Below are 19,317 nucleotides of genomic sequence, written 5' to 3' on the forward strand. Positions count from 1 at the left end.
TAAGCTTTCTTGAAAGGTATAAATATACTGGTGGGAAAAGAATAACCTCCCCACACCTTATTGAGTTATATGTGATTGTGAAGAGTGGGCTTTGGGGAGCATTATTTTAATATTTTGTAAGAAACTGTTAGCAGGAAGCGTTTAATTCCTGCAAAGACCCTGTTTAAATATGTCAGAAAGTACTAATTTCTACTTCTTAAAGCAAGACTGAGCTTTAAAATAAAACAAAAACATGCCTATAATGGCCAGCCAGGAGGATCTATGTTTCCTTCTGACTGTTAAATGGTTACCGTGGATTTTAAAACCTCATAAAATGAGGTAAGGATCCAGCACCTGTGTAGTCACATGCATTGATCCATTAGTCCTGCTTCGTTGAGCTCAGAGGGTTCCTGTTTCTCTCTGGGTCCTGGAGCTGCTGAGGACATCCTGGTCATGCATGTCCCACAGCGTGCACTTTCTTTGTGGATTTCTTTAACATTTGGGCTTGTTTTAGAGCTGGGAGCAGCAAAAGCAGAGTCTTGGGACAGCACCAGCTTCCCTTCAGTCACCTGGAAGGAAGGAAAGAGGTGTCCCCACCAGAAGGACTTGATTTGCTTCAATTTGGCTTTCCTAAGGCAAATGGACATTTTTTCAGAAATGCCCTCTGAGCCATCATGGGTTGGAGCTGGGTCAGAGCAAATCCATCGGGTGTGGAGGAACATCCCCATCGCCTACACGGACTGTGGGAGTTAAGGCCAGCACAGAAGTTTGGCACCATGCTCTGACAAACACCATATATGTTTCTTTTGAAACGTGAAGTGGAAAGAAATGATTTTGAAGACTTTCCAAGTCAGGCTGGTGGGAGGCCTTAGAGTTTGGAGTGAGATACTCTCTTCTGTGTGTTGAGTCTGGGTTTCAGCAGCTGGATGTATGGCTTGGGCAGTTCATTGCGTTTTCTGTTGGATTATCATCTGTAGGGCCTGTGCTATTATGAACAAGATGCATTAAATTAAGCTTGATTTATTTTAGAGTACATTGCCACTTGAACAGAAGGAAAAACAGCTGTTTAGAGAACATGGCAAAATTCTAGCTATAGCTGGAAATATTTTCAATTCTTTTTATTGGTGAAGCTGGATTTTTGAGACTATTATAGAAGTTGTAGGTTTTCCAAGAGCCTTTATTCTGAACCTCACTGTATGTATGTGACATTCATATATATATATATATATATATACATATATATACACACACACACACACATGCCCAGTGTGTATCCCAGTATAAGAATATAATGAATAAAGAGATCTGAACCCATTAGCTCTGCTTGAAGATTCCCACTAAAAATAATTTTCCTGCACAGCCACGAACATTAGCAAAGGCTGTCAAGAAAACCTGTGAGAAAGATTACGCATTTACATGGTACCAGCAATAAGTACTTATAAATAAAATTGAAAACTTTTGCTCAGTTACCTGTTTTACCAGAAGTGTAGCACTCTGAGTGTAGCCACTGGCAGGAGTTTAACAACTTTTGGACCAGTTTTTTGCCTTGGTATTACACTGGAAAGATGCCATGTTTTTCACTGCGACTTGAAGTGACCTGGTGTAAAGGATTTTTACACACATGTATACATAAACTAATATGTGTCTAAATAGAATGGCCTTTTTTCCATGCCTTTTCAGTCTATGTTGTGCGTGTAGGAAAAAACAGTAGTCCTTTGGGATATTGTGTTTGTAGGGAAATTGTAATAATGTCCTTGATTCTTCATACATTGAATACTTCAAATAAAATAGTATTTTAGACAAATGGAGGGAGGTGCATATGGCCTGTAACACTAGCTGTAATAGATGCAAAGTATCAATTAAAAAAATAAACTCATGTCTCAGATTTACTGATTAATTGATCTTGGGTATCAAAGCAAAAAGAATAACTGAAGGGCAGAGTTGCTGTCTAACACCATTGCTTTAAACTCTGAAAGGTTAGCACTAATATTTTACTGTGCTTTTGTGTTCTTCCACCAGCTTTTTGGAGACTGGGAATCTCATCTGCGAAGGATAATGAAACTGATTGCTGGTGGGGGATTGTCCATCACAGGATCCCACAACATGTGCGGCGACTATCTGTACAGCGGTCACACCGTCATATTAACTCTTACATACTTATTTATCAAAGAGTGTAAGTTTGTTACTGTTAATTTGGAATTTCCTGTTGTATAATTCCTCGCTAATTGAAGAATTATTGTTGTGCTGATTGGTAAATACAATTAAATGCACGCTTTTTCAATTAAATAAAAATAATAGAACTGTAAAGACTTAGGACTTACTGAAGAAGAAAACTTTGGAGACAAAATAAACCACTTCACCATGTAGATGTCTGAATTAAGCATTTTATTTTGAAAAAAATTTATTTAAAACATGCGTGACACCTTCATTGCACCCTGCCTGCTGGTTGGTATTTCAAGTCTATGTCTCCTAATCTAGAGATGAGTGCCATGCTAAATGCAAGGTTGCTCATTTTGCAAGAATCAGGACTTAATATATGCATGTACCTTTTAGGAAAGGCAGGAGGGATGGATTGCCATCTATGTTGAATCAATATTGAAATACAATTGGTTAATTTTACCGATCAGGGTATGTTATATTGTTATGTATTTGGACTGTTTCTCAATGATTTCATAACCTTTTGATTTTCCAAGGATCTGATCATCACTGAGTACAATTTTAAGTTAAACCTCAAGGGAATGATACTTATTTTGTGATCTCTGCAGTCTTGCTCTTAATCGTAATGCACTACCCACCCAGGGTTGTGGTCCACATCCTCTGCTAATTACAGCAATTACACTGATAATGTTACACTTTGGAATAATCACTGCTTGTGCTTCTTTCCAGATTCCCCACGACGACTCTGGTTGTATCACTGGCTTTGCTGGGCACTCAGCATGGTTGGGATGTTCTGCATCCTCCTTGCTCATGACCACTACACTGTGGACGTGGTGGTGGCTTACTACATCACTACAAGACTTTTCTGGTGGTATCACACAATGGCCAACCAGCAAGTGAGTTTCTCCCAGTCCTTGGATCCGCGTCAGTCCGCTCGCTGTCGCGCGGTGGTGGGCGGATATCCACTCTTTGCCTTAAGACTTTCTGAAGGAGTAGGAGTGGACTCACCCATGTCTGGTGGAGCATCCCTCTCTTCCCTCCCCTCACACTGGGTTGGCAGAAAAGAAAGAGGCATCATTGGTCGGGTTCACCTGGAGTCTTGACCGCAAAAATACCTGAAGGTCTGCTCAGGCAGACAGGCAGGCCTCTGTGCTTCTGCCGTGTAACCTCAGTTTTTGCAGTCTTTCTGAATTTGGGCCAGTTGGCCTGTTTTGTGATAGCAGAGCAAAACATTTAGGTGTGGTGCCTTGGGTTTTTTTTATTTTATTTGTTGAAGCCAGTTGGGTTTTCCTTGTATCCCATGGCTTGTGCCCTTTAGTTAGATGACAGGTCTCTTGAAGAATGGTATGAGGGCACATTAAAAATGAATCAGTCTTTCAAAGTGTTTCCAAGTGGTGGAAAGTTCCCCTCACCAAGGGAAATGCTCTCCTTTTGGAGGGTAGTGCAGCAGAGAACAGGCTGCTCCTGTCCTAAGGCCCATGTCTGGGAAGGCGTGGAAATTAGGGTGATGAGGGAAATACTGAGAACAAGGAGCTGCTTAGGAGGAGACACAGCACGTGATGGGAGAGAGCAAAGCAGAGTTTGTAATACTCAACCAGAGAGCTGTAGTAAATGATTCAAAGGTTGAAAGAAGTTTCAGTGAGGTCTCATGTCATTCTCGTTGTTCTTACTTTCCTGCCAGTGAGATAGATCAATAAGAGACAAGCTTACAATGCTGAGCAATGTGTGAGAAAATGCACGAGTCTTATCTGTGGGAAAGACCTAGTGAGTTAAGAGAAACTTACTCTTAGGTCTGTAACAGGAAATTGGTGTCCAAATATTTTCTGTGCAACATGGAGAAAGATATTTTGCTTATCTGTTGCATATGACTCCAGTTAATTATGTTTGAGAAAGACCTACATGATGATAGGAAACTTGTTAATACTGCGATGGTACAGATTTTTAGATCATATCAAGGACTTCTAGCTACCATGTCATATTATTCCAGTGGCTTTGATGCTACTTGAAGCAATATGCCACAGTCAAGCCCTGTGGTACGTTTTAACCACCAAATCCCTAATTGCAAAGAACGCATTTTGATTTTCAGCCAGTCAGAGAACCACTGTGTTCGATAGCAGTCTGTGCCCAGACTTCATAACTCTTGTCATGCACCACCAGATTGACTTCCATGCTTTGAATTTGCTCCTGGCCTCTGTCAAAACAATGGTGCTGAGTGGCTGTGCTTCCAAGCTGGCAGCTACTGAAGTCAGGATTACCTTGAGTGCTAATGACATCTTGCTTTAGAAAAGCCCTTTGTCTCGCTGTATGGGAACATGCCTATTTTGCTGCATGGTGTGACTCAGAAGATGGCTCGACGTTGCTTCCCTAAGCTGCTGAGATGTTGGGAAATGCCAACCCCTGGATCCTTACCTGAGCACATGTTTGTGTGCTAGTCTCTCTTCCTGGTGCTGCTCTGCGTGCAGAGGGCTGTGGCTTGTGTCTGACCTTAAAATTAAAAGCAAAAGCCCACTAGGGCTAAAGTGGATTTATTTCACATGTGATTTTTATGACATGGGAAGAAAGCTTAGCATACAAGCTTGCACTTTCTGGTGGGCTGATACAACGCTTCCCTGCTCTGATGCTGAAAAGATGCAGCAGGGTAGTTGGATAAGTGCCCGGTGCCTGCCCACTCCTCATGTCTGGGCCATGGCTTGCTCATGGCTAGGAGAAGAAGGGTGGGTGGGGCAGTTTGAGTGCGTGTGGAGGGCAGGGCAGGGTTTGCTACCTCCTCTGGATGGGCTGAGGCATGCCTTGCTCATTGCTCTTGTAGGCACACAGCCAGGCTCTAAAGTGATTCTTGAGTTTCATGTAATTTCAGAGCTACTTAGGGAAAGAGCTGTGCTTTGGGTTGGGTACTTTTTTCACTCCCAAAGTACAGACTGATCTTTTGGGCCATTTATTCTTTTCCTGTGGGACCGTTGAATAGCAGAGGGCTTGGAAACAAGGGTGAACCTCAGTTGGGATCAGCGTTTTGTGTGTTCGTACCAGGAGGTTATGGAAAAGTAGCTTGGCTCCTCTTGATCTTTGTCCATGCAGATCTGTTTGGGAAGTGTTTCTAGATATCAAGAGATTTTTGGAAGCAGCTGTAAGCAAGACGCCCCTGATGAACAGTAGCAAGCAACATGCAGTGAAGTCGTGCAAGTCAGTGACATGCTCCTTTGTAATTCTCTCTTTTTCTGATTATTTTTGTGCAGGTGCTAAAAGAAGCTTCCCAAACTAACCTCCTTGCAAGGGTCTGGTGGTACAAGCCCTTCCAGTACTTTGAAAAGAATGTCCAAGGAATTGTACCTCGCTCCTACCACTGGCCCTTCCCCTGGCCAGTGCTGCACCGGGGCAGGCAGGTGAAATACAGCCGCCTGGTGAACGACACATAACAGCGTGTCGACGGACAAAAGGGGGGGAAAGGACCTGTCCCAAGTGCTAAGAACTCCGTTTGAGAAGATGCCATAAAAAAAAAAAAAATCAACTGCTCCCTAACCCTTTCTTTTAATGGTTCCCTTGACTTAACCTATTCAGTTACCTGGTAAGCACTGTGATCTTTTTTTCTCTCCAAAGGATCTGCGTTGGACAACAATAAAGAAAATTTAACTTATCATGCACTGTTATACATTTCTTGTTAATAGATTTGGGATTTACATTTACCCATCACCATGTTCCTTTGTATATGATGCGACAGCATAAATGAAAGCTTTTATATCATAAGTTCTGGTCTTTCCAGTCACATCTGGGAATAAAGCATATTATTTTCTTGGGAAAACATACTTTTCATATCTCTTGCCCCAAAGATTGGGCTGTAAGCCATTTTCTAAGCAAATGACTATATGAAGGTTTCTAATACCTGCCTTGGGTAAAATTGAGAAATCTTTCTACCTGTTGCACCGTGCTACGAATAAGATGATAGACGCAGAAAGGTTTGGCAATCTGGATTTTGTAGAATCTGCAGTGACTGTGTCAAAAAGCGAAAGAAAAAAAAAAAGAAAAGAAAAAAAAAATTGTAAAGTGATTTTCTAAGTATTTCCTAACTTTATTTTTCAAAATGTGTATGAAAATTAAATTTAAAAAGATTTTTACATGTCAGAGAATAGAGAGTTAAAATATAAAGAAAATGCTTCTTGGGAGAGAGAGATTTGTCTATGTATCTAGTGCCTTTCTTGTCTTGATTGTATGGTCAGTAGGCAGTCTTTAATGTTTTTATTTAAAATAAAGTATTCCATAAAAGCAGAATTATATATACTGTATAATTACTAATTTTTGCATTTATAGCTAAATTAAACTGGAAATTTGCTTATAATGTTGAAATTGCCATGTGTAGGGAAAAAAAACCAAATATAAAGGGTCCGATCTTGCTCACACATTGTGGGCAGGTCAAACTAAAAGGTATCACTTTATTGTCTACTTGGTAGCTGTATTTTAAAAAGAAAAACAGCCATGAATTCCTGTTTTTTAAGAATTTTACAAATGATCACTGAGTGAACTACGAATGGTTTCTCCATCCCGTATTGAAATGTTGTTGCAAAACAACAAAGATAATCTATTTCTTTAAAATATTTGTGCAGAAACTGCATGTAATTATAAGTTTCACTCCTACCATACATACTGTATGTTTGGGGAAGTATTCTATCCTAAACTTGCCAATGTGCAGAACAAAATAGGTTTTTTAAAGAATGAAGAAGAGAAAATATATATATAAATATATATATATCCATTCTGTATTTTACGTGAAGCAGAGTTATCTTCTGTAGGGTTTTTGTGTATTCACAAGGTGATATTTGTATTGTAAAACAACAATGGTGAAGGAAAATAAAAAGGCTTTTGAAAAATGTAGTTTCCTTTATCTTTTTAATGTTAAGTTTAAATTTAAAGCTGGGTTTATTCTTCCAAACCTTGCCTTTAATTTTATGTGTTATTGCACTGTAGGCCATCAAATTTGGATTGTATGGAAACTGCATTGATTTAGAATTGCTGTTTGCGTTGGGCAAAACAGTGCCTTATCTGAAATAAATGCTATGCAATAGATTCTGATCGTGCGGGAGCCGGGAGCGGATAGGAGAAGCCTTCCTGGGAGCCATCACCAGGGCTTGAAAAATCTACCACAAAACTGCTGGGACCGAGGGCGTAGCAGGGTAAACATCCGTGACCCCAGGAACTATCAGTCCTTTGACTTAAACGACAAAGAAAAAAAAAAAAAAAATGAAATTTGTGTGAGTATGTGGTGGTGAAAGTGTCATTTATTTCTTCTTTTCTCTTTTTGGGGGAGGATGGTTTGTCTCTACATCTCTGCCCTGTTCCTCAGCCTTGGCCAAACACTTCCTTGAAGCATTGATGAGGTGTTACTTGTGCTGCTTTGTCTCGCTGTTGCTTGGGATGCTGAACAAGAGGAACCTGTTTCTTATCAGTGCTCTCTCTCCCCCTGGGAGGGAGGGGGTTTCTTTGTGCCCCATGCTTCTTGGCAAAACCCTTTGCAACAGTGTTTGCAGAGCTGTCTGCGAATTTTAGGGATCAGCTCTGCATGCTTTACCTTCAATTCACGGTATTATCTTTGCAGCCATGTGGTTGAAAGCTGATTTTTTAAAAAAAGGAAACACCCCCAGATGATTGCTTGAGAGAATTCACGCTCCCAGATGTAAATGAACGAGTAGATTTTTCAAGACCTGGCATCACGCACATCAAAACCATTGACATAAGTAAATGTATGGATATATGCACATGACATTAAATGAAATCTGCTGAATTCTGCATTGTAGTGTCTGACTTACTGCATGGACCTGGCCTAAACTTGGTTTTGGTTTTGTGACAGCAGAGCTGTGCTTTGGCAGAGCATGCTATCTGGAGAAATAAGCCTGGGCAGGCAGGGACGTGGAGCTCAGCAGCGTGGCGTTGCTCAGGGGCCTGCCTAGGCTGTAACAGGGGACCAGGGGGCTAGACCCAGGGCAGAATTGTCAGTTAACTCCAGACTGTAGCGCTTTTGCTGCCTTGTTCTCCTCCCCTGCGAGTACCTGCTCGGCAGCACCAGCTCCGTAAGATGGGCGATGGCTTGTGCTGGCGCTAACGCTGCAGGGCTGGGTGCCTGGGGTGCAGCTGCTCCTTGGTTAGTGTTGCGCTAATGACTGGGGGTTTTGAATTTCCCCCCCTCCAGCTGTTTCCCCCAAACCACTCAGGTATGGTACATCGACAGAGATTCTTTGGCCTTCGCTTTCTGGAGAAGTGTAGCCCAGGGGTGATGGTTGTCTCCTGGAGGCTTTGAACACCCATGTTTTAAACTGTTTCTGGGCCAAGATCTTTGGGCAACTTCCAGGGGCCCAAATAAAGGCTGAAGCACCACGTACATAGTCCCCTTGCCCTGGGGCACGGGTGGGCTGCGTGCAGCTACCTTGGGTAGTGAAGCTGGTGCTCCTGGGGTGCATGTGGACCTTTACCACTGCTGCCCCTCAGAGAGCTGAGCGCAGCCAACTTGTGCCAGTGTGGAGCGTGAAGTCAGTGAGAGCTGAAATCTGGTGGTGATGCTGCCTTGATGAAAGCAAAGGGAACTAATGGCGCTTCCCACGTCGTGCCAATACAACCATCTTCTCTTGACTTGTGACTGAACATTGAGTGGTTTAGTTTGAGGGCATCTGTAGGAGGGTGGACAGGAGCCTGGTTTGTGTGTGGAGGAGTAAACCTTAACACATCCAGCTCAGATTCCAGGAGGCTGAAATTTGAAAGGAGGATCTCCACCAGAAAAGGCTGGAAAAGAACAGCTTAAGGTGGAGAAGGACCTGGCAGTTGTCCGAGTCCTGGACAAACAGAACCCAGGATCTTTGCCAGGAGGGTGGATTTTGACGTCACTGAGGTTCATCTCATTTTAACTTTTAGTCCTTCCAAGTAGGGAAAGTTTTAAGACTTAAAATACAGGGATGGGAGATTTTTGAGAAGCACAAGTCAAGCAAGGACAAGGATCCCTTTGCTTTTCTGTACTCTGAAAAGAGAAACTAACCCTCATTAACCTCCCTGCTGCTTTTCTTAAAGGGGCAGCTCAGTGTATTGCCCCTTGTCTTGTCCTTCTGGTGCTGGGGTATCAGAGTGCTCCCTCAAGACAAGCCACCATAAGTTCCTGTTTCAGCAGCTTTTCCTATCCAATTCAGTGGATATTGGCAGCAGATATTTGCTGGAAGGACTTACGGCTTCTATTTGGCCGTTCAATAAGAACTCCTTCCACAGCCAGGCAACCAGATTAGAGATGAGCCCTTCATGTCACGCAGCGTGGTGTTCCCAAGCACCTCCTCTGTGACCTGGCAGGAACACACATCTTCCTTGTAGAAAATTAACATAGATTGTTCCAGCACTGGCGCATCCTCTTAAGGTCATTTCTGCCACTGGTTGTCTGTGTGCACTGTAGGCTTGGCAGGGAAGGGGCGAGCACCAGGGTTTGGACATGACACCCTCTGCACGTCTGCTCTGCCGCCTTGTTTAAATAACTAAGCACGTCTCTAGACAGGTTTGGGAGCCAGCGGGAGTCCCCCAACTTGTCTGCAGATGGCTTTCAGCAGCAGCCTCTTGGCCCTGGTGGTTACTCTTGCTGGCAGATGACGTGTGGGCACGGGTGCACATAGAGCAGCCCACCCTGTTAATTTTCCGCCCAATATTGGCCCAGAAAAAGCGATCAGGAGTTAGTTTGGGAAGGATCTGCCCAATTTGCTGTTTTTCAGTCTCAAGCCTGGGGATAGGGAGGTTTTCCCAGCCTCATGCCAGAGCTCGTCTGCTTTGCACATGCTGCTCAGCTCTTCCTCAGGGCGATGCTTTCCTGTGCTCTCCCACATCCCAGGGCAGTGCCCTGCCCAGGGGGTTGCTGCTGTGCATGTTTGAGCAGAACACCCACCCAGGGCCCAGCAATGCCTCTGATAAATGCTGGTTTGGATGCAAATGAAGATGATGTCACCAAAGTGGTTTTTTTTCCAACAAATGCTTCCAAATGCATCCAGCTGCCTTGAGATCTTGTTGCAGGTTGGTGAAGGGGGAATGGGTGAATGGGTCAGCTTGGGGGAGTGTGCTTTGGCCAGCAGACAATGAGATGAAGCCAAAATTGGCTGCTCTAGGTTTTCTTCTGATGTCTCCTACACTCCTAAACACCTAAAGTGTTGCCATCTTATACTTGGAGATCTCTTAACCAGTAGTGCCATGGGGTTCGGCCGCTTTGGAGTTGATCCCAACCCATCTAACACGATGGGGGCATCTTGCTGCAGGAGCTTTCCTGCAGGGTACCTTCACCCCCTGGAAGGGTCAAATCAACTCATCCAACCCGTGCTTTGGCCCACGACTTAACACATCTCCCTCCCCAGGCTTTGCAAAGCAGCTGCAGAGCCCAAGGGTCCCTCCTTTGGACGCATTATGATGCTCTGGGTGACCTTTGGCTGACGTACTCCCTAACTCAACTAATAATTATTTCTGCTTGGGCTTCACCACTGGTTGCTGCCGCTGCAGCACGCGCCAGTCACAGCGTAGTGTTATCGTAACTGCCGATTTTCATTTTCCCTGGAGGAAAGATACATTGCCAGACAAGTTCTCTGAGCAATCCTTTGTTTTGGGTTAATTTTGGTTCATCTCAGCTTCTTGCAGGTGAAGAAGGTTGGGCACTGAGTCTGAGCTGCGAGTCTGAGTGCAGAACAGGGATCTGTATTTGCTGCCCGGCTGGGTGGTTTTAGCTCAGGCAGCCCTCTGCTGGGTAAGAGAGCCTTGGCTCTTCCTCCAAGGTGATTTTTTTTTTTCCCACTTAATATTTTATAGGCTTGAAGGAAAGTGGGGTGGGCAAGGAGCCCAGGTTGTTACCCGTTTCTTTGCACTGATGTCTCCCCCTTGGCTAGAGGACGCAGCTCTGTACCTTCCAGCCAGTGTACTTCCACACACTGCCTGCATTTTGACAGAGCGATTCAAGCATACCTTCCCATTTCATCTGGCAGCCATATTAATTTTTTTTTTAATTATTAAATCTACAATTACCTTTTTGGCAGAGATTTTGATACTTGCTCCAGTGCCTCTTTGTTGTTTGGTTTAGGGAAATGAAAATGTGGCACATTTCCACGTCTGTTCATTTCTAACTCTGTTCATCCCATGGAAGGGATGACCTGCCGATGCCTTGTCATGTGACCTCTTCATGATGTCCTTTATTTTACCTCATGGGAAAACCTCAGCCAGGCTAGGGGGGGAAGAAAGGGGGATGCTTCAGTTTTAAAAGCAGTAATGTTGTATATGAAACAGGGTATGTGTGTTTGGCCTTTTGCTGCTGCTTCAGATGACTGGTGGCAAAATATTTTCCATTTGTGGTGAAGCTTTAACACATCTGCATTTAATCCATGGGTAGATTTAAGGCACATGATCTGGGGAATTTTGGGGTGTTCCTGTGTCTGAACATCAACTGAGTATTAGACAGCAGCAGGTTGTCCAGAAGGGCAGGAGGGTCCTTGCTCATACTGCATTCCAGGACAACATTTTGATAATGTTTGGTAGATACCCCTTCAGTTCAGCTATCACTCGGCGATCTGTGAGTGACTTTTGAGTTCAGAAACCATAACTGTTCCAGTTTTGCTGCCTTTGCATAAGCCGTCCTCCCTGTTCAAGCTCCTCCTCCTAAGCTCTCCGTGCGTGCTCCCAGCCATGTTGTCCAGCAGGAAAGTCACTGTTAACCACCACAAACAGGTGTGATCCTGCTGATACCAGGAGCAGCTTTCAGCTATGCCATGGACTTGCAGCGTTTCCACAGCACAGCATGCTGTCTCCTGATTGCTGCAAGGACCGGGATGCTGTGTCCTGCAGAGCTGTTGGTGTCTGTCCTGGAAAATATCTTCACCGCCCCAATTGACTGTTCAGCACTTGTGTAAGGACAGGTGTTTGAGGCCCTCAAGGGACACCGGGTTGCCCAGTGCTAGGACAGCAGCAGGTTTTTGTTGTACAGCTCTTTATGGGCCTCCTCTTCTGTTTTGTTTTGTTTTGTTTTTTTGTTTTGTTTTGGTTTTTTGTCCCTTTGGCATCACTTTTATCCTCCTATTGCTTCCTCATTGAAGTTTTAGGTTTCACCTTTACCCGCAGAAAGGCATCCTGAGCTTAAGTGATGTATTTAGAGCTGGCTTTAGCCATGTTTCCTTGTGTTGCTCAAGCCCATGCTCAGACAGCTCCTGTGAGCAGGCAAGAGGCATGCCCACAGCCAAAGCTCCTGTTGAACCCAATGGGATGAGTTTGGGGGTGGCAGATTTGACTTTACCAGAAAAATGAGAGATTTCACAAAGCCTTTGAAGGCAGCTGCACTAACACCCACCCAGACTGGCAACCTGTCCACCGTGCTCAAGTTTTTCAAATAAATACTTGAAGAGCTTGAAGCTCAACCTAGATCTTGGTGAAACACCTGAATTGCTGCATTGGCTGCTGGAGGCAGAAGATGCTACAGAAGGAAATCACTGCATGTCCCAGGTGTTGGGCAACCAACAAGAGAGCGTGAGAGAGATCTTGTACTACTGCTTGGTGCTTCTGGCTCAGTCTGTGTGCCAGCCCGGTCATGGGGCTGTACTCGAGCATGACCATCATACCCATGACTTCATCCCATCACCCAACAGAGACGCCTGCTGCTGCTTGGAGCAGGTGTGTGAGCTTTTTGACCAGGAAAGATGGGGAAGAAAATCCAGGTGATACTGCTTGTATCACTCCCCAGTGTGTCCCTGCCAAAGCTCTGTGCAGAAAAGTTATCTCCTGCCATCAGGATCCTCCTGCATCCATGTAAAAAGGACTTTGGCCATTCTTTATTAGATAAACAACATTATCTAAGAGGCCTCATAATTGCTTTCCCTTCCTCACATCCAGGATCCCTGGCTTTGGTGAACATCTTGGGTCCGTACAAGCAACATGCCCATGTTGAGATGATGGTGGTTTCAATTTTCTGCTCAGGAACGGGCTGTGGTTTAGCAAATAGGCTTGAATCAAGGTTTTTGTCCTCCAGGTGACAATGACTGTGGCATGCCTGACCTCGCTGGAGAATGCTACACTGCTACAGGCTATCTGCAGTGGTTTCCCAGGAAAAAAGAGATTTGCTCCCCAGAAAATGAAGGGTTGATGCAGCTGGTGTCAGTGACTGCAAAAATCCAGCTAGATGTTCTGGTTTCATAAATGGTGGCACAAAATGTTCCAGCATAATAAAGAAAAGCCTGGGCAACACTGTGCTTTTCTTCTGTTTGTTTTTTGGTTGGTTGGTTGGTTGGTTGGTTTGGTTTGGTTTGGTTGGTTGGTTTTTGTTTAGTCTTTTTTTTTAAAGGGGAAATGTCAGTCTTTTCGTTACCCATCCACCCTTCTGATACTTCCCAGCAGAAGCAAACAAAAATTCAGCCTGTTTATGCAGCAGATCTGTCCTCTTCCCAGCTCTCTGTGTACAGTTAGTTGTTACACCAGCTGGTGGGTCTCTTCTGGACTCCTTTAATTATAAGTTTAATTAACAGAAAGGCAGCAGAACAGGTGTGAATCTCCAGGAAGGCCTTTTGAAGAAGACATTCAAGAACCCCACACCTTGTCCAGTAGACAAAGGTGTATGAGGCAGCTGCGCTTGCACAAAGCAGTGGGTCGTTCACCCCAAACACAGGACTGGACTTGCTGGTAGAAAATGAAGTTTTAATTATAATGCAAATGAGCGCGTGTTTTAGCTTTGGGCCGTTCATACTGAGAAGTCTCCGGTCAGTCAACCAAAACTGTTGGGCATGGAAAAATGAGATGGTTGTGTTGCTGTCCCCATGATGATGAGCCACGTCAGAAAGGCAGAGATCCCTTAGGGAAGGGTTTTGTTTTCCTGCCTTGGTGAAAGCAGTCGTTCCTGTAATCCTTACTGCTTAAAGCATTACTTTTATGTACTATTTTTAATAGATGAAGTTTTTTCTGCTTGTTTGGCTTAGATAGGATGTGACAAACACAGCCCTATTCCTGGTGGGAACAAATTGTCTCCTGTTGCGATTGCGTATCTTGCATTCCTGCCTGGCCCCTAGAAGCCTCCTGCATCTCCGTGGGTTAGCCCAAAACGACTCTTGTGAGGAGCATTGTGGCTTCGGATGAATGTCTACTGCCTGTCAAATGCAGGTGAAGCTGCTCTGAGCCTACCTTTGGAAGAAACTCAGGCAAGAGCGAGTATTAGAACTGGAATAAATCACGCTGTGAGACCATGTGAAGGACCATGAAAATGAGAAGGGAGGAAAAGAAAAACTGCCAGAGTTTAGGCTATTTCCCTTGAGTGGAGTGGGTGACAGTGAAACAGTGCTGATGGAGCATCACATCCTTCCCCTCCGTGGTCTGTGGGGAAACTGGTGTTATGATAAATTCAGGGTTAAAATGAGGATTGAGAGAAAAGGAAGGAAAGCAAAGGGACAGAATGGATGAATAAAAGCTCTGATTATTTAGTCTCTTCTGTGACCTGCTAAAATTTTAATTTTCTGTGGGAAGAGCACCTGGAAGGCCAAGGACAGGTGGGAAGTCCTTGGTGTCTCTTTGGCCATTTCCCCATTGCCATTCCTGCCTGCCAACTTTGGAAGACCAGAATGGAGGGATTGTTTCAGAAGGTTCATGGAGAAGATTGTGGTCTCCTAAGCATTTATAAGGGAAAAGCTTGGTTTTATATGGTCCAGATTTGATGGCTTCACAAACGAGCTCTCTGAGAGACCAGGAAATGCTGCTTTTGTGCAGGCTGGTTTTAAAGTGAAATGCTGGAGGAAAGGGTTAGTTCTCTGAAATGATCTGGTCTTGCTCTGGAAGGGTGAGAAACTAAAAAATGAGTGGAAAGGGAAACAAATGCTTTGCTGGTTTGCATTTTATAGCAAATTTGCTTAATTTTCGTTTTGTTCAGAAGGATCATATATAGAGGTGGTTTGATTCCTCTTTCTAAATTATTTGGAAGCACAACCTTTACTGCATAAGGAAATGTACATTTGTAAATCTGTGTTTACTGGGTTTTCTTCTCTCAGCTTTGCCTTAGTGCTTCAGTAGATCCATTAATCGTGAGTAGCTTTATGAGTTTTTCTTTTTTAATCAAGGGTACATATTGTGGTTTGACCTCAGAGGGCACCTAAGCACCACACAGCTGCTCACTCCCCCCTTTCCTCCAGTGCTGGGAAGGCGAAAATAAATCAAAAGGCTCTGGAATTGAGATAAGGACAGAGAGGGATGATTCACCCGTTATGGTCATGGGCAAAAGTCAGCCTCAATAGGGGAAGAAAAAAAGAACATAATACAGACACTAACAACAATAACATGTAACAGACAGAGCAGGACAGTGAAAAACATTACCACATCTTAAAAACACCTCCCCCCATCCCTCCCTTCTTCCCAGGCTCAGCTTTACTCCCCATATCTCTGCCTCCTCCGCCCCAGTGGCGCAGGGGCAGGGAATGGGGGGTGCGGTCAGTCCTGATGCTTCTTCCACCTCAGGGAGAGGGAACTTCTGTCATTGCTCCCCTGCTCCAGCGCGTCCCCCTCTAATGGGAGATAGTCCTCCACAGAGCAGCTCCAGCAACAGCCGCTCCTACGGGCGTGTGGGTCACCCCCGCATGCTGCAATCCTCCCAGCTCCAAACTACAGCAGCGGGGGCTTCTTCCCATGGGGACCTGGCCTCCTTCAGGAACAGTCACCTGCTTTGACATGGGGCCCCCACAGGTCACCGGTCGGCATCTGCTCCACCAGTGACCTCCATGGGTGGCAGGGAAGGGCAGCCCTGATGGCTCACCACGGGATACAGGGGAGTCTCTGCTCCAGCTCACCTTCACCCCTTCTCCTCCTTCCTTCCACTGACCTCTGTGTTCACATAGGTGTCCTCCTCACAACCCCACTTTACTACTCCCACTCCTCCTCCCAGGTTCCCCTTCTTAAATATGTTATCACAGAGTCACAGCCACCATCGCCAATTGGCTCAGCCTCGGCCAGAGGTGGGTCTGACTTGGAGCTGGGGAGCTTTGGGAAGCTTCTCACAGGGGCCACTGCTGTAGCCCCTCCCCTGCTACCAAAACCCCACACTAGTCTCTCAAACCCAGGGCAGTACATTGACAGAATGTTTTAAACTTTCTAAATGTATGAAAAGTTTTTAAGACAGGGAAAATAGCATCATTTTATCCTGTGAGATCTCTTTATGTGGTTTACCTACAAAATTGTTCCAAACCAGTGCTGTTTAATCCTACTGAGTGAGAGGATCGCCTGTCTCCTGAATGCTCCTTGACAAATATTTTCAAGTAATTAAAGTCTGGTACCTGGTCTTATATGAGAAATCAAGAGCATCCATCAGGAGAAGTCAAGACCAGCTGAGTGTTTCCATGACTTGGTTGGGTGGTGGCATCAAACCAAGTAGGTTTGCAAGGGCTTGTCCGGCTTGTCCCAAAGTGCTCTTCAGCATTTGTGCTTTGTTGAGAATGAAAATCCTGTGCTGTTTGCTGGATGTGTCTGGGAAGGTTACAAACTGGTATTGCGTGATAGCAGTGATGGATGGAAGCCCTTTTTCAGTTGAATAAATATTATAATTAAAATATAGCTTTCTTTAGACTCATTTAGCACAAAATGGGAAAGAGTTAGAGGACTCTTAGTCTTAGGAAGGAAGGAAACCTTTCATCTTATGAGAAGGTAACGTGACATGTTATGATGTGGTACCAGCCTGGACAGATGTGTAGAGCCAGGCTGTCCAGACATTGCTGGACAAGGACCTCACAAAGGAAATAAATAATTTTGCTGGGTCTGCATGCATTTCATATGTGTGCCTGCCTTCAGATCCCATATTTTCTACCACCCCCAACATTGAGCATAATTTCTGGGATGTTCTGACCCCTCCAGCTATGGCTGCTGTTGCTTCCCAGGCTCTGTTTTCCTTCCAGCCTGGATCTGCCAAATTACTGATCTCAGCCATCAGTGGTTAATGAGAAGGTTCATGAGCAACCTGTCCCTGACAGGAAAGTTTTTGCATGGGGGTTTTGTTTTTCAAGCTAGGTTCTCCAGTGTGCCTTGCTTTGTGGTAAGCATCGTGCCTCCAGTGAGACCACAGTCCTTCCTCATGGCGGTCATGCTGGTGACCTCTCTGATGTGGTGGACATGAGATGCACATAACAGTGGGGAGAGTTTCTTCTGAGAAGTGCTGGAAACGTTTCCAGGAATTCTCTTTTGAGCCAATTTGCTGTAGTCTCTCACTAGACTGACAGTGGCTCTGAGGTGCTCTGGGGTACCCGTTGCACCATCATGTGGTGACCTCTGTGTGTTCAATAAACTGTCCTGGCCACCACCTTGGTAATAATCCACCTTCTCTGGAGACACTGGGTTGCATTTCCACAGGCAGAAAGGAGTTCAGGGGGACTTACCAAGCCCTTAGCACTTCCGTTGAAGTCTTTGCAGCCCAGAAATTCCCTCTTCCGTACCAAAAAGCTGCTGCTCCTGAAGTTCTCAGCCAGCATAGGTGGACATGCTCATGACACCTGGGGAAGATGGAGAGCTGTGGGTCCCCATAACCTCATTGAGCAGTATTTTTAAAAGGAAAATGTTTAAGATATTCCCCAAAATGTGTTTTGAGCCACTATCAGACTTCCTTTTCCTCCCCCACCCCCAACAACAACTGGGTTGCCCTTTCTGGAGTTACAGAGCCATGGTGAGGTCACTGGTGGGACACACCAACACTATACCAACTCCTTAAAACTCAATTTCTTAAGTTTTCATGATAATCTAGCAAATATACCTCCTTCAGAAATACCTCTTGCTTTTCCTGCCAGTGCACAATCTACTTCCAGCTCATCTCTGTCCCAGGAAATTTCCCCTGACAGCAGACTGATTGTCTGCTCAAAGTTTTGTCCAGTGAGACTCTTCAGTTACCTCCAAGGCCAGTGCAGAACTGGGGGCAACCTTGTGACCCAAAGCTGGATATTCCCAGAAGCACTGAGGTGGCCAGGATCTGTCAGCCAACATGGCAAAGCAGGTTGGCAGGGGCAAGTGTGTTCCTTTGGTATTGAAGTGAGGAGATAACATATCAGTAAATCTTGCTTGTCCCTACCAGCCAGTCCAAAAATCACTGAGTGAAAAGGCGATACTGAACGTGACCTTGGAGCCATGACTCAGAGCACGTGTGCTCACTGCTAGCTGGAATATTGACCTTTGGATTAGGGTGCACGAAAGGAACAGCAATGAAAGAGGAAAACTGAACCTCCTGAGATGTTTGCCTGTTGGAAGCTGAGTGGGAGGATAAAAGGTGGTCCCAGCCTTAAATTCCCACAAAAAAGCATGGGTGCTGGGGGAAGCAAAGGGGTATTGCTCGTGGGGTTTTCCATCCCCCTGCCAGCAAGGGAAGCAACTGCTCTCTGAAGGATGTGATGGGTCCTGTCATGTTTAGGAAGAGCAAACTGTCAAAACTCTTTGGCTAATGCATGCTTTAGCAGCTGATGAATTTATGTATATTGCGACCTATCTGGGTCTAAAAGGAAAATAGATAGAAAAAGCTGGGGTTTAATAAATAAAATTTTTAATAAATAAAAATACATTAATAAAATCTATTTTACATTTAAAATACAATCCTGTATTCAAGTTCTTCTTCTAGCAGAGTTTGAAAACCTGGGGAATAATCTTCCATGAGGATTAGGAGTCACAGCCAGATGGGAAGCAGCAGCCACCCCACAGGCTGGTCAAGCTGTGATGAAGAAAAGAGGAGGGAAAATGTCCTGTTCCCAAATCCCTTGTGTACTGTAGCAGTTCAGTTTAGAGAGGTAGGTGCTGCTCATAACTCAAAATAAACACACTGAGAAAAAAACCCCTATCATCTCTTTGTGTGGTAAAAATTGTTGATTGGCCTCTTCTTATCTTGCGCAGTCTTGACGTGCAGGGCTATAACAGCAATAATTTTCAAGCTGAACTTTTCAGCTTAAAACAGTTGTAGAGCTGGGAGCCCTTCCTCTAGACACTTGGACACGCAAGGGGATTTCAGGTAAGTTTGGATGAGATTTCCCTGGGATTTCATAGAACTGATGTTTGCTTCTTTTAGACTTACTTCAGTAGTTCAATCAGTTGGAAAAACTGTAATTGTGTCTCACGCAGATGTGTTTAAGGCTCGTACTGTGATATTGATTATCTGGATGGGTTGCAGAGCTGTGTGATTGGCTGCCAATGCCACACTTGGAGCATAAAAAAAGGGAG

General features: G+C 44.7%; 1 protein-coding gene across 5 annotated transcripts in view; it reads left to right on the forward strand.

The window, feature by feature from the left end:
* SGMS1 (sphingomyelin synthase 1) overlaps window positions 1-6,995 on the forward strand; it is a 99,662-nt gene extending 92,667 nt beyond the window's left edge. For all 5 annotated transcript variants that reach the window (XM_074924366.1, XM_074924367.1, XM_074924365.1 and 2 more), the window contains 3 exons: window positions 1,999-2,152; window positions 2,866-3,032; window positions 5,370-6,995. In XM_074924366.1, the coding sequence (XP_074780467.1) occupies window positions 1,999-2,152; window positions 2,866-3,032; window positions 5,370-5,549 (501 nt within the window). In that variant the 3' untranslated portion in view covers window positions 5,550-6,995. The remainder of the gene's footprint in view (window positions 1-1,998; window positions 2,153-2,865; window positions 3,033-5,369) is intronic.
* The last annotated feature ends 12,322 nt before the right edge of the window (window positions 6,996-19,317 follow it).

Source organism: Athene noctua, chromosome 21 (genome assembly GCF_965140245.1).
Source record: "Athene noctua chromosome 21, bAthNoc1.hap1.1, whole genome shotgun sequence".
NCBI lineage: Eukaryota > Metazoa > Chordata > Aves > Strigiformes > Strigidae > Athene > Athene noctua.